The following is a 21,642-nucleotide window of genomic DNA, read 5'->3' on the forward strand; positions in this document are numbered from 1 at the left end:
TTTGGGAGAATGAAAGTACTCACGGAGTATTTTAATATGAATTTTTCCATAGTGGCGCCACGGGCAATAAACCACCCATTTAAATTAAAGGACACCATAAAGGGATGTAACAATTATAAAACATCATTTGTAAATGATCATTTGTATAAGCAAATTTAAGTAAAATTGGGTTAAATATATACATTTGGGAAAACACCCAGATTAAAAAAAGTGAATTAGAGATGGAATACTGAAAACAATGGCTTTATAATATGACAGTGACCACTGGAATCAGCTGACTGGACAATGCCACTGGTTGCTATGGTGATAAGGCCGGCGTTCCAAATCTTACAACAAAATACGTTTTTAAAAATAACCTCCGACGTATCTGAATTTTCTTTTCATTTGTAGACCTTTTTGTTAGGTGTGAGAGCGCCTCGCGCTGACGAATCTTATGTCACGGTCATGTTACTCAACAGAAGCAGGATGTATGATTGATACAAGTACGTCCAGGATAGCTGCCATCTTTTCCTTTATTTCCTAATCATTTCAGTGAAACGTTGTAATGTTTCCACGTTATTTAACCCCTTCGTGACAATGGCTGATTTTATTTTTTGTACCCTTCGTGACAATGGCTGTTTTAACATTTCTGCGCTGAAGCTCGAGGCATTACGTAGATTGCACCTGTTTGAAGTCATGACGGTCCTGGCACATCAATTGTCGTTAACCCTTTGTTTTTAGGTGACATGCCTGCAGGGCCGGCCCTATAATGGGGCAGACTGGGGCAATTGCCCCAGGCGGCACTTTAGAAGGGGCGGCACTTTGCCGCCCCAAGCGCTTTTTTTTTTGAAGCGGAGGAGAGAGAGAGGGGCACCGAGTAGTTTTCGCTTACCCGCTCGGCGCCCCTCTTTCTCTCTCCTCTGCGGCGAGTCTCCCTGTTCGGTCCCGGTGCCGGCTTGTAATGCAGAGCGCCGGAAGTGACGTCAATTTCCGGCGCTCAGCATTACAAGCCGGCACCGTGGCAGAGCAGGGAGACTCGCCGCAGGACTGTTTAAAGGTAAGTACCGGGGGGGGGGCGGGGGTAGATAATGGCGTCGGCGAAGTTTAAAATGCCGCCCCCCCCCCCCGGCGTCGGCGGGGGGGGCGACGTTTTAAACTTCGCCCCAGGCGGCGTTAAGTCTTCGGCCGGCCCTGCATGCCTGGACCGTCAATTGTTATTAAGGGGTTTAAAAGGGAAAAATCTATGGAATATAACACAGCGGCACATCTGCTTCACCAACCCTGTAATTCATGTTACCTCTAGTGATACAAACTGTGATACAATTACTTGCGCATAAAAAATGTAAGAATTAAATGAACTGGAATAAAACTCACCCAAGGTCCAGTAGGAGACTCGTTCAAGGAGCTGGTAGCTGCTGAACATCGCATGCATGTACATCAGGTGAAGCATCGACTCTGCCAGCCACCACCATAGTAATAAGCGGAATATATCCAGGATTAATCTTAGAATATTAGGACCTGGCCAACTGGTATCTTTATTCTGCAACTGGAAACACAAACCATAACACCGGTATGTTATAATATATAACTCATGCAGTAATGCCAGCCGATACAGAAGTGCTTGGCTCAGGCCGTCATTTATGTGATGGCACAACTTAAATTCAGTAACATTCTCTATAGTTTGTGTCTGTCTGTTCACCGTGAAGAAGGATGGCATATGCTTGGACATAGCCAGCTGAATGGATAAATTAATGATAACCGTAGTGTGTGACGACTTCTAATAGGCAGTGTGCTTACATGTGTAACGTACAGCGATTATACACACACCATCATTAGGTGTAAAACCTTCATGACTTGTTTCAATTATTGGCAGCATTATCAAAATTCCTTCACATAGGCCATTTTACAATTCCTTCTGAAGGTAAGGCTTATGGGCTACACGGCATTGTAAGAAATGCAGAACTTCCCAGGGTGGGCTATGCATTCAAGCTGGGGGGGGGCTGATCGCGTAGCTGCCCTCCTCCTCTACAAACTGATGATGCTTGCCCCCCAATTGGCTGCTTGAAGCAGCCAATCAGAAGAGGGAAAGCACTCCCACTGAAATTGATGGGAGCATTTTCTACGCATGAGCAAGACCCCCATTTCCACAGCCGTCCCTGAGCCCAATTGTGCAGCCGAGCTCATCTCCTTCATGGGCAAACGCACATGGGGGGGGGGTTCTGCAGATTTGCAGATGGGACGCCATGAAAACATAAATTTTAATATTTCTCTTATACCAGTCACATCTGCAAGAAATAAATACAAGAATATTTCCATATCTAATATAATATATTAACCCGAAACGCTGCAGGAGTAAAGTATATAGAACAAAGACTGCTGTGTCTCAGACGGGGGTGGCAGGTTTTATAATTATAACCTTCATTAACACAAAAAATGACATTTCAATTCTTTTTATGTAAACACTAATCCGGGGATCAAACTGCATCATGGAAATCATATGCAGACCTCGGAGCTCAGACAGAACATTTGCTATGAATGTAAATGGAATTCCTTCTGTTACCACAAAGGTCTCATGTATTGTAATTGCTCTGCTGCATGTTAGTTAGGAATGATTAATCCTTTTTTTCTATAAAACAAGGCAAATGATATCTGCTTTCGAACTTTGTATCAAAGTCATTTTAAAATGACTGCAATTAACAGCGTAACTGTATGGCTGATCAAATGCTGGATATTCGGAATAGCGGCGTCTCTCCTAGTCACTACAATAGGAGAAAAAAGCTAATACGGTCTGTATACTCGTGGGCCACAGATGGACCCAGACTTATGTAGCGCCTGCATATGTAGATCTGGACTTTCGCAAAATACATTCACTCACTCTCTTATTATACATTCTCTCACACTTTCAATGTCTCCCTACCTTCTCCGCCGACCGCTTAGGTGTCCCTGTCTTCTTTTCTGCAGCTCTGCTTCTCCTCCTGCCTGTCTTCTTTCTTCATCTACTTCTCCCCGCCCTCCCCTCCATCGCCCAGACTTCCCCATAGCGGATCTGCAAAAGTCCACTCTTGCCTCCGCGCACACTCTCCCCCCGATTGGTGGAATGGGGGAAAGGCTGCCCCCGTGGTGCGCGAGGTGGCTCCACCCTTTTGCGGAAGCGCTCTGGTGAAGCGGACAGCGGGGCGGAAGAAAGAAGGCGGACGAGAGAAGAAGCAGAGCTACGGAAGAGGAGACGGGGACATGAAAGCAGTCGGCAGAATCTGAATGCACAAGTCTACTGGTGATGTAATTATACTGCGTACTAAAACACGTGACTGAGGAACGATTAACGTGTTGGACTTTCTGTATTTGCAGAACGCCTAACCCAGGCTGATGTTCGTAAATCATTAAGAGACTTATTAAAGAAAGGGATGTGATTTATTTGGACAGACGTTCCTATAACTGTCTCATACTACAAGCATTACTGGCAGGCACAAAAATGGATCTCTCAGTAAAGGCGCCTGAGAACAGAGTCCAAAGCAGACTGGGACATCTTTCAGAGGACCAAGGTTTGTAGGGTAAGCTACAGTCAAAGCCTTTGAGACCTTCTTCACATGCACATTAAAGAGGGGACATGAGGTCTTGAAAGCCGACGCAGGCATATTTTACTCTGTGAACAATGGTCCGCTTTGGACTTTGAATAGTAAAGACTACAGGTAAACTGTCAAACAAATACCCGGCGTGCTATTTGACGTAACTGCACTTTTAATTTTAATTTCTTTAATGGATTTCATTCTAAACCGCACGAAGGTTTTACGCACATTACATTGCAAACACAACATGAAAAAGAACACTTTGGAGACCTTCCAATCTACCGTGTATCACATTCATATTGTGTATGGAAATCAATCTGATCCAAGTTACTAACAGGACAAAAAGATGCTTATTTATCTCTTCAAAAACCTTTTTCTGGCCTTGAAGGGGAACTATTATGTCAACATTTACATTTTTTTTTACAACTGCCCTTACCTTATAGCTTCCAATCATTGTAATTGTTAATTGCTATATCTAGAAAGTGGGATTATTACATACATCGCTGACTTTAATATACTATATAAATGGGATTATCCTCTGTACTGAACTGCAGTGCGTAGGATCCGGGGAAGTGACGCACTTCATGATACCTGACATGACATCATACGATGAGCTATCATGCAGAATCCACAGAATTGCTATTTTCATCAGCGTAATAAGTAATATTGTCAAAAATGCACGTTAACACAAACATCCACCACGGCCTACATACCTGCTTAGTGAATTCGTTGTAGGTTATAACTGGGCCGTTGTGAAACACGGGATAATAAAAGGCATAGACCAGCATGGAGGAGAAGGTGTAGCTCTCGCGCTCGCTCTGCTGGTGAGTACAGTATTCCAGACTGAAACTTGTGTAGTATAAACACCGGACGGTCAGGGTGAACACAAGCAGGTAGTATTCATTCTCACTGCTGTACCAGGAACGCTGGAAGGAGGAGAGAAAAAGATACAACTGTGTATAGTACGCACCTGTGTATAGTACGCACCTGTGTATAGTACGCACCTGTGTATAGTACGCACCTGTGAATAATACGCAGGTGTGACGTTACACTCAATTTTTTAGGTGAAGTACTTGTGTATCCTAACCCCCAGCTTCATATGTTATTTCTTCAACATACACACATTTGCACATACATGTACATACTCACAGATTTAAAATGTACTCCATGCCTCACATACACATCTACATTTCGGACCCCCTCCCAAACTTTGTAGGCTCAGCAGGAGGCTCATAACTTGTGAACCAGCGGCCGGTGGGGGATCCGCTCTCCTGTCCCTCGCAAGCCTGACACACTGCCAGCATCGGAGTATCGGGACATGATGTCATATCCCGGCACTCAGACTCAGTCAGCCTGCTGGGACACATGGAATGGCGATGGAGAGGGCTTTGCCAGCAGCCGTGATAACCAATATCGGTCAGTCTCCAATAGCGGTGAGCACAGCCACTGGAAAAGCTCTATCCATTAGCGTTCCTTCATATCAAAAACCCATCGTATGCGTATATCATACAAAAAGCTATTATACATTTCTGTTTAGGTGATCTGCATGATTACGCTTCCCTATTTATGTCTCATGTATTGTTAAGTTGCAGAGTGGAGTGATAACGTTGAGACAGCAAAACAATATTTGGTGTAACTTACATGAAGAATAGAGACTATTTATTTTCACCGTTTGACCCTAGTGTATGTTACCTGGATATTTTCCACAGACTGGTTATGCATAATGAAAAGCATAAACATGGAGCTTATCCACGTTATGAGCGGGGTCTTCAGCTTTGCCGCCTGGTAGGATATGTATATATTCAGGAGAATCATTGCCAGGCCGTTGGTGCCCAAAACAAACCAGCAGGCTGCCATCCCATACAGCATTAAGAAAAAAGGACGGTACTGTAAGAAAAACAAACAAAAATCTTACTTTAATTGTAAAACTTGAAAAAATTGAGAAACAGGGACACCCAATCCATATATCCATTCAAGTGATCTGCGGAAATCATCTATTCTAGAAGAGTTCCTTATTAATAAAAACCTTACACTCATGTAGTCAACTAATCGGCTTCCTACCTAATGCTTGGTCTCCCGCTACAGTAACTATTAACTAGGAAAGATGTTTTTTGGGGGATGTCAGATCTTCTTCTATTCCAGAAGCCTGTTCTCCAAGGATGTACCCTCCAAAAACACCAGATTCATTATAAGCAGTGAAGTCCTATGACTGTATTAAGTCTCAGGTATAACGTCTACTTAAATTCTTGGTTAACCTCAGAACTCCTACAGTCCTCATTGGAACGTAGCAAAGAACTCCGTTCATTTTCACTTTGATCTTTTCATACATAAGACATCAAAGTGCAAAAAACAGGATTTAAAGAAACTACAATGTAAATGCTGAAACTTCTGACCGCTGTGAAATGCTCTTCTATAATCTTGCCCTCCGGCAAAGAGCTGCTTATGAAGATAACCAACCCTCGGAACCTTGTTGAAAAGTTAAAGTAATCATAGCATCCATCACATTCTAGAATACAGGAGTGCTGAGTACTTTCCCATTAGATCTTGCAGTTTAAAGTGTCATCCAATAAATCGAGCCAATCAATGCCAAAATAACTAGTAATGGATTACCAAAAAATTAGGAATTGTATTACTTTTTTAATAATTTAATTTTTTAAGACTATGATAATAATAATTGTAAGCACATATCATATTTTAAGGAGAGTTCCAAACATGATATCACTAGGTAGTGACAAGCCACGCTTTTGCCACTTAAATTGACAGTTTAATGTCATGGGCAGCCTCACCAAACAAGAATGCATAATAAAGTGCTTATCTTAGTTAAAAGCTTCAGCTCCAGAACTGCAGCTCCCTGCCTCCTCCGTAGTGCAATGATTTGAGCCACTGATTGGCTGCTTGCAACAACCAATCACAGGCAGGAAAGTGTTCCCATTTAAATTAATAGAAGCACGTTCTGTGCTCGCACACAGGGGGTCTCGTCTCAATCCATTGGAGATGGCTGGAAGTAATTATAAAAATTTTTTGGGGCCAAACATATGCAAGATCCCTCCATGTATTTGCAGGGGGGGGCACCAAAGAGACCACTCAGCGATCACGCGCATTAAACTGCACATGATGGCTGCTGTTTCCCATTAAAGCGTGAAAGCTGTGAATGCTTCAAAAATACATTTTCAGCATAAAAAAAAAGGGTTTTACAAAAGTAAGGTAGAGAAAGCGAACAGGTGGACCCCGTCGTGCCTTTCCTCTTCCCCAGGGGATACTCAGCGTTAGGTTTTATCAATGGATGATAACATATCCTCAGGGGAGTGAATCGTGTCCCGTCTTCACAGCTGCTTCCCAGCACAGTGTTAGACGAAGCTAAAAAGCCTTGATCACGCAGCTCATCAAATCCGCACTATGCATCTAAAGTCTGCTAATCCCATTAAAAAAGATGAGTACCTGACAAATGACATATGCCGGGATAACTGTGGGTGCTGTGCCGACATATTTCCGTCTCTCTCCTAATAATGTCTTCTCTAATAATTATTTTACGTTCTGCTTGTTCATTTTTTTTTAAATTGTTTTTTCTTGTTTTCAATTAACCTTTGAATTGTTCCGTGTTTACCATTCATGTGAAAGCGAATGCTAAATCTAAACCGCAGCTGCATACCTGTTACCGAAATCTATTCCCGCTGTTTTAGCAAAGTTGGGTTTACTTAAATTCTTTAAAGAGATCTGAGATGTGCGCTCCTAAATATAATCTTACTTTCATCTAAAAAATTATCTCATGAATACCTTTTTACTTTACAGTAATTGCAATGAAAGGTTTTAGTCTTGCTTCAACTAATTTTCTATACTTAACGTTCCCTAGAGTCATCGCTGACAAATTTACCATAACTGGCACCCAACCTTTTTCGGTGTAAATCATGTACAAGTGTATGAAAATGTCACTTGCCTAGCTCCTAAATGCATACGTTTTATGTAGATTAAAAGAAATCAGTTCAGAAATGAGTCTCGCCCCACAAACAGTACGCAGGAACCATCACTGAGCCCCTAATGTAAGAACTCTAGCATTATTAAGTGTACATGTGAGAGTTCATGTATGTATGAAAGCCATGTTTGGTGTAACAGCTACAGTCACTGTAATGCGTATGACAGTTGAGTGTCCCCTTTAATTTATCATTTTCTCCCCCCTTGGAAATGCATGAAAGGAATAAGTAGAACCCTCCTAAGAGGTCCAGGAGGTCTAATTAGACCCCCACACACAAACATGCTTGTGTAATTGTATTTTTACTTTGTCACACAGGTTAAAGAATGCATATTAAAGTTTTATTATTTAGTTATTTTTATTTATTGTTTTATATGGCCCCATCATATTCCCCAGCGCTGTACAATGGTAGAGTACTCTTACATGCATTCTTCATTGGTGGGTCTGCACGCTAGATTGTCCTTTGAATGACTGGATGATGGGTCACTCAAATGAAAGGGTAATTAATCTATAACTTATGCCACGACAAGCTGTACATTTAAAATACTATTGATACACATCAAGTGTCTATGGAAATCTCAAAAGGCATTTACCTCTTTAAAGTATATTCTGGCAAACTGTGAAACCACCACATGTCCCAACATAAGCCATATTAAGGGCCAGCGAGCCCATTCCATCCAGAAATTCCACTCAAAGTCTGTAGAATCCTGAACAAAAAAACAAAACGTGACACCATGAGAAACCTGCAATCCAGTGCCGGGGCTCACCACGCAGAACAAACCAAAAAATATATTATTAATTACAAATTTATTAGTAAAGAATTCCTTTCAATGGGCACAGAAGAACAACTTCTACTTCCGCTTCTAGACCAGCAGGAAGAGTCTAAAGAGATACTAATATGGCCAGGAAGACACTGATTGGCGTGGACCATTCCAAGGCGCACAACCCCACTCAATTCCCTGGTATTTCCATCATTCCGGTGCTGCTGAATATCCAAGCCCTACCTAGAAATAATTCTTTAATCACGTCAAATTGAATGATTTTTGACGGGAGCACTTAATTGTCATGTGACACAATAGCAGGCACTGGTAGGTTGTTGCCATAGGACCTGAAAAGGTTGTGTGTTAACCCTCCAGAGCAAAGGATAACATGACCAATCTGCTAAGGTTTATTTGCTTGATATACTAGAAAGATAATATATTTTGATTAAGTGGAACAGCCTTTTAAAACGGGAAGGAAGAAAACGGATATAGCCCACTCAGTATCAACCCGAGAGCATCGAGTTCTCATAGACATGTCCAGCTCAAGTGCTCTGCAGTCCAAAGACTTGGTTTCCCTAAACTACCCACCATATGTCCAGCTTTATTATCACTTACAGGGAACGCTTGGGAAAATGCATGTAATACAGCAAGGTTTTCAAGAAAATAGGATTTTTTATGTTATTTGTGATGTTTTGGTGATATTCTCTACTACAAACTCGTACTTACTCCGAGCTGAAGGGAAAGCTAGCGACGTCCTGTTATCTAATAAAACCCCTCTCCACACGACCCTTCACTGGTCAGAGGGTCCATGTGGGTAATTAATAATAATATTTATTTATTTTATTTTTTTACTATTCTAGTTACTAACTATACGATCCTCCTTTAAGCTGAGTTGATGAGAAGAGCGTGAACGTTGTGGGATTCTATGAGGAACAATCTCTTTAAACCACAAGAAGCACAGTAGATCTTATTTGCATTGAGCAGACATGGCCCTAGCTTTTAACTCCCACTGACGGCAACGTATTTTCAGTTTTCGTCAGTTTATTACCATACCCCGTCAAACGACACGGACAAACGGTGGAAATGTTATATTCTCTCCTGCCAGCGTATTACTTCGAGCTGCAGCTCTGCGGTTGACATTTCACCTGTTTAATAAGATTCTGGAAACTGTTCAGCCGGTTTAATTTCATTAGCAGAAGGCAATGGATCTAAGTAACCCGTAACCTTCATCATAAAGCCGTTGTTTCAGACACAGTGCGGCCTGCGTGGCGGAACTCCCTGCTGTGTACAGTAACGGGAAGTTAAAACGTGTACGGCTTCATTCACAAGAGGTATATTAAGTCTAATTAGGGGAGCTGTCATTAAACGATTAGCACCTCGCTGGTACTACAAGCTGACATTCAGGGGTTAATCTAGAGAAGTGTACAACTGACTACCAACCCTTCATGTCATTTACCGTGCCAATCGCTATCTGCAGGTATTTGGCTTAGATTACCCATTTACAATAGAACAAAAAATGAAGGCTAATCAATATTACCAATAAAAAGCGCATCATTGGCGGGTATAAAGGTCAATAAACAAGATAAAGGAAGAGAGTATATTTAAAAGAAGTGTGTAAAAGGACCTCAGGGTAAGGATCAAAAGCTTCAAGTTTAAATGGAGGGTACATGAAGCCAGGGGGGAAGGCTGGTACAATGTGGCAGGAGACAAAGAGCTATGCCCTTACAACAGGGCTTGACAAATTTGTTGTGAATCTAGGCGCCAGGTAAAAAAGTTAGGAGCCAGGATTTTTTTAAAACCAACAGTTGGTCAGGAGTGATCTGATCATCATCAGCCCACTTACTAAACTCACAGCATTTGACCTGGAAGCACACTGGACTTTCAGGTCAGTGCTGTTTTTTTATTTTTTTTTCTTTCGATGCTGATGTTCCATTGGAGCACAGCATTGACTGATATTTAGTCCCCACAAGCTTGTGGGGACAAATGTTAACCCCTGCAATGCCACGAATGTGTCATACACAATTGTGGCATTGAAGGGGTTAACGCTGCACTGTCGCTCTCATGGAGCGATCAGGCAGCAGGGGGGGGTGTTGGGGCTGCTCTCCACACTCATGTGGAGACCGAAGAAGCCTCTCCCCTGTCCCTGAAGCTGCCTCTTCCCTGTCCCTGAAGCTGCCTCTGGCAGCTGGGACTCAATTGCTGGTCTATAGGCCAGCCATTGCAGGGGGAGTCTCTTTGATGACGACTGTAGGCTTCCATGCCTACAGGAATCATCAAAGGGCTTGTGGGGTCTCGTTTTTGCTGTTGCTGGTCTGCCTGGGCTTCCAGGCAGACCACCAGCAGCAGAGCCCCGTACAAAACGGGAATTAACCCCTAAATGCCGCGACATTGAAGGGGTTAACGCTGCACTGTCGCTCTCATGGAGCGATCAGGCAGCAGGGGGGTGTTGGGTCAGGTCCCCACACTTGTGTGGGGGCCCAATCAACACACAACCCCCTTCCCTGAAGATGCCTGTGGCAGCTGAAAACACGATTGCTGGTTTTCCAGCAACCGTGTTTTCAGCCTACAGGATCACTCCGTGGGAGTGATCTCAGGCTCGGGGGCGGGCTCTGTGTGGCTGTGCTGTCTGCCCAGACTCCTGGGCAGACAGCAGCAGCGCCCCCGTGTGGTGACTCAGCCTCTTACATCCACAATTTTTTCTGGATGTAAGAGGCTGACAAAACCTAGGTGCCAGGACAAAATTCTCTGTCGACCTGGCGACCTGGCGTCTGGGATTTGTCGAGCCCTGTCTTACAAAAAAAATACTGCAGTTTTTCTGAAGTAATACTGCAGTTTTTTGGACATGAAAAAACTGCAATACTGCACTTTTACCACAGTATTACTGCACATTTACTGCATTTGTACTTCACTGTACTGCAGTTTTACTGCAGTTATTTTTGTACGGAAGTACAAATGCAATAAAGCTACAGTACATTGAAGTACAACTGTAGGTTTGCAATATAAAAAAAAAGTGCAGTAAATGTGCAGTAAAACTGCAGTACAGTGAAGTACAAATGCAGTAAAAGTGCAGTATTGCAGTTTTTTCATGTCCAAAAAACTGCAGTATTACTTCAGAAAAACTGCAGTATTTTTTGTAAGGGTGGGAGAAGAAGAGAGGGGTAACTGATACCAATCAATGAAAGGAGAACGTGCGAGAGAGAAGGATCCAGACATGCTCTCCCAGGCAGTCTTCCTTTTCAGTGGTCAGGACTCACACTTTCTGAATTGAAATTCCCTTTAAGATGTGTAAGGGGATGTCCCCTTAAGGTAGAGATTACATGGTAATTAACATTAGTATGCCCTATTGTAGGATACAAGAAGATGAGCCTAAACTCAGATATAAAATATAAGGTTGGCTGCTGGTTATAGAAGGTTTTACACACACATGGATTGATGATGATGACCAGATACAATTTCCCAGACTCACCTTTTTAAAGCCCCAGAAATAGGAATCCGTTTCCAGATCAAATTCAGACTCAAGCTCCTCTTCATGTTCTGTGAAAAAAATGTAACAGTCTTAGTATATGTGTTAAGATTTAACCAAATTCAACAGAAATAAGCAGGAGGTGTCCATAGAAGAGTGACCAGCCGTGTATGTGGCTTTGGTGATAAACAGCTATGGAGCTGTAAGAACATTAAAATGTTGTTTAGGATGTTGTTCAAAATGTCTGGATGTTGCTGGGTTTAGCCAGACAGGTGTATATCAGGATTCCAAAAAGAGACTCACTAGTCTGTAAACAATTCATATTTGGGTGGAAGATATTATGTAGGAGCCAATCTGACTATTTTAAGCGAATCTCCTTTGCATACAATCTGTAAACTAAACAATTAAAATATAATAAATCAAATCCCTGTCTTCAAGGATTAAACAAAATGTATCTTACCTTGGGAGGTTCGGTAGACCTCATAAAATGAATATGCATGGATCACAATCGAAAGAAGGAGATAAATATTGAACTCCCAACGTGACAGTCGAACTGCTTTCATGATGTTTTCACCTGTTACAAAGTAACTCAACGTTACAGCCATTCACTGAACTATATGACAGAACATTCACCAAGTCAAAGTGGGAACATACAATTTACCCATCTCTGATTCTGAGGCCTACGCAAGAATGGGTTACACAGGTGACAAGTTAGGAACCAGGGAGCCTGGCACCTTTTGGCCCTGGCCGGTAGGTGAAGACAAGTGGCCCCATTTGCCCCTGCCCCCCCTCAATACCTCATATACACACTGACACTCATATTTACACTCTCACACTTACAAAACCTACACACTCACACACTTACATTTACTCGTTAATACACACTCCCTCTCACAAACACATTTATGCTAACACACACACATATTTATACTCATTCTAACATACATACACACATACTTACTTCCTCCCTCACCACCTAAATCCTTTATCTCACCAGCAGCATCGCTATTAATGAAGGGTCACATAACATTGTCTTCCTCCACTGCTTTCCCACCCACCTGGCCCGGTCCAAATTTTCTCACAAAGAGATTGGCCCAGTCCAGGTCAGACTGGCCCTTTGTGAAGAAATCTGGACGTGCCTATGGGCAATTGCAACACATCAAACTCTATGAAAACCGCGGCACTGAGCTCAAAGTAAGCAATACTTCCACCATGAAGGCCTCTGTCATGTCAGGTCATGGTTTTCTTCAAGGCTGTGATTTGTTTTCTTTTGCCTACAATTTTGCACCCCAGATTCGCAGAGGGGTGTAAATATTTGAAACATATTATATGTCATCTTTATAATGATGACATAACAACGAGAGAAGCAAAAATAATATAATCTGCAGGTAGATACTCTGAGGTCCATGGTTTGGAATTTAAGTGGAGATGAGAGCCAGAGGTGCCTGACATATACTCTGTATCCCTGAGACTTGATAGCAACATTTAATGTGAACTTCCAACCACAACTTTATATACTTTAGTAATTGTTCTACAGGTGTAAGACTATATATGAAATATTTGTGGGAAAAGTCTCATAAATAGTAACTTTATCGTTTATTTCAATGTTTCATGTGATTAATAGTCTACCCGTGGGCCTCTGCTGATTGTGAAGCTAGTTTTTGTGATTAGTGAATGCATTTCTTGGAAGACATTCTGCAAAAATCCCCCTCGGCATTTGCAAAACAAACCACACAAACATTTAAAGGGACCACACATCTATCATACGCATTAAAGTGCATGCGATGGCTGGAGTGCCCCTTTGAGTCTTAGTGTCGGCCATGAATACTGTAGAGGCTGCATCTGGGGGGAAAATCAAGTAACAGAAAGATAATCGTCTTTGGTCTAGAATTGTAAAATTGCTTTATTTTCTACACAGGATTAAGTCGATACTAATCCCATCAGTCCCATTTTTAGCGGAACAATCCTGATTTTGCTGGCAGGGGGAGCATGGGCTATTTTGGAAGATCGTCTTACCTTCCCTAACTGACCCAGGGAGGTGTAAAATAAATGGAGGTCTGCGCTGCTGCACCTCCAAGCTGATGTGGTGACACTGAGCACCATATGGTGGCTATTCTGTAAGGATGCTGGTGGCCACTTCGGAGGTGGCCCCAACCAATTCTGGGGCCAGTTCCTCCAGGTGTCCCGATTTGCACAAGTGAAATGCTGGGGTGTACGCCATGTTATCTCAGCCTTTTTAACTTTTTTGGTTGGCGGCAGAGCCTACTAACTTTGTTGGCGGGCACCAATCACACTTCCAATCCAGCCAATCATCTTAAGAAAAGACCCCTCTCCTCTGGACTGCTGACGCGTTTCCAGATGTGTATAGCATTTGGCAGGTGTAATTCTAGAGTACAGCTTTGTGAAACTAAGGTGTTAAACTGCACCAGTGGATGAAACAGAGAACGACCAAACGGCAATTGAATGTTATTGAATCTGCCCTGCAAGATGGAAAATCGGCTAAAGATGACGGCAAGGGGGGGACGAGGGAAAGGTTTATAGATTTGTACGAACCAACTGGAAAAAAAATGTGTAGGTGTGATAAAGAATAAAACAGTGGGATGACATGAGTGGGATGTAACAGCAGGAGGACTGATGGGTAGGAAACACAATACGGCAGGTGACAGTGAAAATAAACAGAATTATAGAAGAGGAAAATAAAGTAAGTGGGGGGTTTATCCAGGTCTGAAAAGTGACACAATCTCTCCCGAGGCTCATGCTGGGTCTTCGTGGAGAGTTTCAAATAAGGGAGATGCAAATTAGAAAGAGTTATTCCTGGCCAAAGAGAATCATTATAGTGTGAGGTATTAATAGAACAGAACTCCTTTTCATAAATGATGTGCAACCTTCCTTCAAGCAACATTTTTATTAAAACAGCTAAAATTAATCTCAAATTATTAATGTCATCAATGGGAAAAGAACATTTGTTGTAGTGTCCCTTGGTACATAGCGTCATAGGCAGAGGCAGCTAACACTCATTACCATACCTGGGAACCATCTGGGTTTGACCCGGAGTCTCCAGGTGAAGAGCTGTTTCCACAGGTCTCCGGGTCACCTTCTTGTTTCTCCAGGCCAGGGAGCGGCCTCCTATTCCATAATTTAAGGAAGGACCCCGCCTACTTGTGCTGCTAGCCCAACCTCAATGTATGATAGCCCCACCTCCACCTAGCCATGTGTTCACACAAAGCCACTCCCACAGAAGAGGTAGCGCTCTGGCTGACCTTCCAGGTAAGTTCCCAGGTATGCTCATTGCTGGTGGAACCGTTTCCCAAGCCAGGTGTACCCATCAGCAGCCCTGAAACGTTTAAATACTTCTAGCCAACTGGCTGCTGCCTACAGAGAAAAAACCCACAAGGTCAACATAACAAGGGCTCGCACTATACCAACAGTCCCAATCTGGCAGAGACAGTCCTGACTGAGGAACATATACCACCAACTACCAAGTGACAGGATTTGCAATTTCCCATAAATGCAGGCAACCCGATGGCAATGTCCATTTTGTGAGAAGAGACCCACGACATAAAAACTGGGACCCATCCTTCACACAGCCGAAACAAAAACTCAGAATAAATGGTCTCTGCAGTCAGGCCAATGTCGCCGTTACAATGTTCAGAAACATGAAAGGGAGTACAGCCTGCCTGTGTGGATTAAAGGGGTATCATTCTCCCCTCTTCTCATAAGACCACCACATCAAGTTTTGTTTCATGCCAGGTCCTGATTATAATAGAGCACTAAGTCCTTTAGTCATTTATGAAAGGTTCATTATTTCTAACATGGGATCCAGTAAAACTCCATGTGGATTTATTACACTGTAGAGCGTATCATACACAGTGATCCACTTTAACCCAACTCAACCCATTAGTGTGACTACCATGTTAATAATAATTTGATCTTGGAGCAGGTAGTCAGAGCCAGGTGGCCATGGTTCCTAGATTTTAGATCTGGCTCTTAACCTTTGTGCCATTTTATAGTGATTTCCATGGGTGAACCTATTTCTGACTCCTAAAATCTGCACAAATTTGCACAGTCCTGCTATATTCTAAAGAATACCCTTGTAACAGTGTATACATATTAAAATAAGTAATATTTATATATTAACAAACCTAATGTCTATGGGAACTGTTGTCCTTCCCTATTACATCATCTCTACCCCATCATAAAGTCGCTGACTGCTGCCGATTGGTTCAGGCGGTCTTTGTAAGGGTGGGGAGATTTTTTTTCCAATCATCTTAAATCTTGCCTTTTATTATTTTTGACAGGAACTCTGAATTATCATGTGACACAAAGGCAGAGACTCATAGGTTGTTGCCATAGAAACTGAAAAAGCTTCATAGAAATATAATCACAGATCTGCTAAGGTCTCTGGTCTTTGCCATTTGAACGGAAAATGCATATTTTATATCAATAAAAATGTTACACAACGCGCTACACGTTCTAATGCTTTTTATTGGCAATTTAAGACTTATTTTCCTTCAAATTAACGGGATATTAGTTTTCAGGATACGGTGACACCCGTGGCAGAGACAGGCCGTAGGAATAATACGGGCAGGTACTCCAAGTGCCTGCTTTGTTGTTATCGTACATATTATATGTAATTGAATGTATACCAGTATTGTCAAGGCTGAGGTTCTTTTATTCCCTTTATAGAATATACATGAAGCGGCTTTCGATGAGGCTGGGGAGTGCTGGAGGGGAAAGGTTAGCTTGGATTAAAGGGACAATCCATCCATCAGAGGCACTTTAAAGCAAATGACGGGTGATTGCTCTCTTTAACTGGGGTCCCCAGTACAGGTGCATGCGCTGAACACATCTCCTACCACGTGGTATACTCACTGCTAGTCAGCTCCAGCAATGGCTCAGTGAGCGTTATACGGGGTCTACTATGATCCCCAGTGCGCATGCGCAGCAAGCACTCGTACCGATTTCAATGCTGCTTTGGGCAGCCAATCAGTGGCATAAAATATCAGACAATGGAGGAGGCGTTTGCGCCATGGCGTCACTTAAAGTACTTTTTTCTAATGATTTTAAAGGCTTTTGATATGCATTCTTTGTTGGTGAGGCTGCCGCGGACAGAATGGCCCTTTAAACGTTTGGTTGCAAAGTAACAAACACCGAGAGCTCTGATCATCTAAAACAGTCGCTAATTACTGCAGCTTCTCCAAAACCATTAAAGGATCGGACGAGTAAACACACAGCGCTGGGTGCGTTCGTCAGCCGGACTTAACGAGAAAAGAATCTCACGGACGATCCACGCGGAGCGGGGAATACAGAGAGTTCGCACGCAGCAAACAGATCCACAAATAAGAAGAGCCCAGCGCTGCAAAACCTATGCCGGAATATAACGAATGTACTAAAATACTCACCGGGAGAGGGAGTGACATCTGTGTCTCCCCTTCTGGGATAATTGATGGGTTTTTTTACGGTCACAGAAAATATAATAGAAACATAGAAATTTAACCATTCAGCCCATCTAATCTCCTTGTTTTCCTGCAGTAAACCTTACTTGGTCCTTGTTAATTAACCTCTACCACTTCTGCTGGAAGGCTGTAACACTTATCTACAACCCTCTCAGTAAAGTAAGACCTACTTACATTAGATCTAAGCCTCCGCTTACATCCATGACGTTCCGTCTGTGTTAAAGAGGGACGCTTAAGATTAAAATAAGGCCTCCAGCTCCCTTGAATCAGCAAACTGAAGCTCAGAAAATGCTTTCGCTCCTAAACTATGAGAGTAGGAATTACCGATAAAGCTATGTGTGCTTAAAATAATACAGCAATTAAATAAACATTACTCCTCTTAAGTGTGTCTTCTGGGGGTTAATGGAACTTTAATAAATGTCATTAACCCTGAAAATGTTAAGAGCATTTGGAAATGTTACAATATAAATGAGTTGACATCACTGCTGATGTTATAACTCTCTGGTGCCACCTAGTGTCGAGATGTCTGTAAGCACCTTTCAGACTAAATAAATACAGTAATCATATAAAGCGGAGAAATGGAGAATAAATGAAATGGTTTTGGGATGTTTATCTCCATTTTTTCAATAATATTCTTAGATATGTATCCCCCACTTGGAAAAAAAAAGACTAAAGGAATAAGCGCTACGGAATTTGATGGCGCTATATAAAACAATAAATAATAATAATAAATGAGAAGAAGAGATCATGGATACAGTATACCTTTATGGTGTTTGTATTTTCATTACTGGACACGGAATGGGAATCTCCAAGCGGTATGGATCATAGAGAACATCTTATTGTGGTCTGGCCCTACACAGACACGCTTAGGTATCATGGGTGACACAAAATAAATATTTGTGGAAAATATTCACCATGGGTTTTTTATTAGTATTTCTAAAAATTTCACCCACTTCTGGCTATGTTAAAATATAAAATGATTAAAGGGATACCCACAGCCCTCACACGGACATTAGTACATATGTATGCCTTCCAACTGCCCCGCTTTCTGTGGTCCCAATTTGGTCACTCTGTCCCGCTGAGCTCTGCCTCCGCAGGATTTGAGAACATTGGATTCGGGATCACGGTAGCGCTGGCGGTTTGTGACACTCTACCTCCCAAGTTCTCAAAATTGTGAGCCATGACCATCTGTTTCCTGGGATTTTTCCAGCGCTGGCCGCATTCATTGTTGCCATGACTGTGGCATTTTTCTTTAATCCAGATGGGGCAGAACTATTACTCTCGTAATGCACTAATCTGCATGAGGATGACGCTTTATCCAACAATATAACACAATTCATTACAAAAATGGGGGGGATCCTAAATTTGAATAAAGGTGATCATTTTCCCCCTGTACATCCATATCTATACGTGATTTTCAGGTATTCCGCTCTCCTATTAATTTTCCAGGTATATAAGAGATTTAGTAACCCTGTGTGGTGGTTGTACGGTTTCTACACCTGTCTCGATCACCAGGTGCTGATATATGATATATAAACAGGTGTATAAAGAAAAAATACTCAATGCCACAATATATTTATATAAAATAGACTGTATATTGTATTATTTTCTGGTATATATCTCCATTGTGTTTATTGATCTTGATTTATTATGTATTAAATAAAATGTATTTTTATATAAATATATTGTGACATTGAGTAATGCTAGCTCCGTCTTTTTGGATATTTGATTCCTTTCAGTGTGATATCACCGCAGCCCAGAGACCAGCAGCTTAATTACCCAATTTATTACATCCAGGGAATCCTCTTTATTTTATTTCTTTAACCATTTGGGTTTTTGTATTCAATTTTCCTTATTTTGGTGGCGTGTGTTCTCTATGTCACAAATTTTAGGCATAAAAACAGGTGTGTTAACAAAAGGCACAAGGTTAAGATCGGTCTTATTGATGCCGTGGCTTTGTGGGTTATTATTTTTCAGTAAATTACCAGCTGCTCTCATCTGTAACTAAAAGGGGTGACATGTATAAATTTCCTATACTCCCCCCCGCCATAACAACACCGGATCGGTATATGGTGATCAGATCTTTCCATGTTACTGCTGACAGATCTATACATCAATATAACTGCCTTCACTCCCATGAGAATAAATCAAGCAAGTAATTGAGACTAGAAACCAGCAATTTAATTCCCATAGATAATTTTAACCCTTACAATATGCATCTGAACCAGAGTTCCTCGGCTTAAGGTATGTGCACTCCTTGGGTGCTTCTTATAGAAGATTTGGAGGCTTAGAAGTAGAGTAAAATTTAGCGCATCTATACCATTTATATCAAAAATGATACAAAGAGCAATAAAGTGCTGAAATTCAGCTGTCCTGTCCTATTATACTGTTAGCATGCAAAGCAACCCAAGCTGTCTCTACTTATTCTGCCAAGTACTGTCACACGGTAGCCTCGGGACGTCAGCCCTGTCCACCTGCCCTACAGCCAAGATCACGATGCACAACTGCCTCGTTTCACTACGTATCGGATATATTTCAATAAAACCGGGGGAGCAGTATTTATAGAAACCCCACTGATATGCTAAAAACAATCTTACCTTTAATTTGTAATTTTTGGCCGAATTTCACCGCTTTGATGATGTCAGATGAAGGTCTCCTGACATACTTGACTTCAAGGACAGCATCTTTGGCATAGATGAGCTTTGGTTTGATACTCAAACATCTCTACAGGGGCTGGGAAACAAACATGAACCGACAATTGACAACAGACAATTGTAAAGGTATATTCTTCAGCAGGAGTAGCATGGAGAAAAAATCCACAGAGATGGGCAAGACAGCAAGTGATGTGGCACAACTGGGCCGGACACTGGGCCCATCCTCATCAAGCCACACAAGCCAACCTGCCTGCCAGATCTTGGAGAAGAGTGAAGGGTTAGTTTGGTTCAACTTGTGTTCTTCCCATCTTGGGCCAAGCCAGAATAAACGTAACTCCACTCTCAGTGCCACACAACCATGCTCTCTGATCCTCCAAGCTTGGCTACGAGACAAATTCCCATTTACTAGAGGAGCCTTTCTTAAATACCATAAGCTCCCATCAATACCATAAGCCCCCATCATTTTTATTTCTAGTATCAAAATTTAAGCTACAAACCAACAATACTAGCTCTGTTACCCCATCTCAATCTACTAGCCTAACACCGCAAGTACTGACCTGCCATGTAAAACACCCAGAAGGACCCTTTGACAAATTAAAGTCTGCGGATGAAAGGACTTCACAAGAATTGTCATTAACCATCTGCACAACGTTGTGCTTGGTTAGGGAATGTATAACATGACTATGAACAATGGCGGCCTCCATGTCTGCAAGGGTTGCCATACTGACTGGTTCTCCAGGGCACATCTCATTTGACCGGTTGCTCACCAACACCTACAACGTGCTTCGCTATGAGGGATGTATAAACTTGATTCAGTAATTCATTTTCTTCTGTAGGAAAGCACTATAGGTGGTTAGCAACAGCAGAAAGTAGCCATCATAGAACATTCCGCCATTTATCCAGGACACTGGTCCAAGTTGTCTACACCAGCCATGTTTTCCAGGACTTATCTTCTATCGCTGAGCAGCACGTGTAAATCGCTGTGCCCTGGAGTATGTGTGTATATATATATATATTTATATTCCACACACAGAAGAGAAGCTCTTTACATGTGCTGGTCAGCAACATGTAAAATGTATGTGTGTACTGAAAAACATGGTCAGTGTGGTCACCCATAATGTCTGCTCTATATACTTCCTAAACAAATACCATGTTTATCATGTTTCCCCTTATTGAGAGATTTACAAGATACAATGTATATAATGTATTCATGTATACTGCGCTTTATTATATGGTTTCTGAAATGCCCCTTATTAATAATAATATAAACATCATATGCTAGTCACTGATCACACAGGGGTTTCTGCGGGCATTCAGGATTGTTGCATTGCATTGCAGTGATTCCAGTGCTAGAAGCGGGAATATAAGGGTTAATAGATCACATTTCATTCTCCACCCCCAGCAGTGAAAGTCCCGGATACCGAACCAATTCACACAGGCGGGAAAACGTTTTCAGACCCCGTTCCCTTCACCCTATCGATCTCTATCCTGATCATTCCAATCACAGAACACATTCCATGCAGGCCACCTACCCGCACAGATCCTTAGTCCAGCCTCCTCCTGTATGTCTGATTGGTCTTAGGACACGTCAGAGCTGTCCGGGACAGGTGATTGGCCATTTGTCCTGTGGGTAACTGCTCAGACTATGTAAACAACGCATCAGGTTTGTGTGAGAGGCGGCCGCATGTGTAGTGAAAGTCCATTCATTGAAAATCACTGTATGGTCACTTGTCTTGCAGCTTCTGATTGGTTCGTTTCAAACAATTTGCTAACCGGCTCTTTCTGATTGGACAATT

The 21,642-nt window shown here is 42.1% G+C and overlaps 1 protein-coding gene across 1 annotated transcript in view; it reads right to left on the bottom strand.

Moving 5' to 3' along the window:
- HHAT (hedgehog acyltransferase) overlaps positions 1–21,408 on the bottom strand; it is a 98,668-nt gene extending 77,260 nt beyond the window's left edge. The window contains exons 1-9 of the mRNA XM_053460966.1: positions 21,379–21,408; positions 19,790–19,925; positions 17,955–18,044; positions 12,197–12,310; positions 11,740–11,807; positions 8,106–8,219; positions 5,238–5,432; positions 4,259–4,471; positions 1,354–1,525 (exon numbers count right to left, since the gene is read on the bottom strand). Of these exons, the coding sequence (XP_053316941.1) occupies positions 1,354–1,525; positions 4,259–4,471; positions 5,238–5,432; positions 8,106–8,219; positions 11,740–11,807; positions 12,197–12,299 (865 nt within the window). The 5' untranslated portion in view covers positions 12,300–12,310; positions 17,955–18,044; positions 19,790–19,925; positions 21,379–21,408. The remainder of the gene's footprint in view (positions 1–1,353; positions 1,526–4,258; positions 4,472–5,237; positions 5,433–8,105; positions 8,220–11,739; positions 11,808–12,196; positions 12,311–17,954; positions 18,045–19,789; positions 19,926–21,378) is intronic.
- Between the last annotated feature and the right edge of the window lie 234 nt (positions 21,409–21,642).

The sequence above is a fragment of the Spea bombifrons genome, chromosome 3, assembly GCF_027358695.1.
Source record: "Spea bombifrons isolate aSpeBom1 chromosome 3, aSpeBom1.2.pri, whole genome shotgun sequence".
Lineage (NCBI taxonomy): Eukaryota > Metazoa > Chordata > Amphibia > Anura > Pelobatidae > Spea > Spea bombifrons.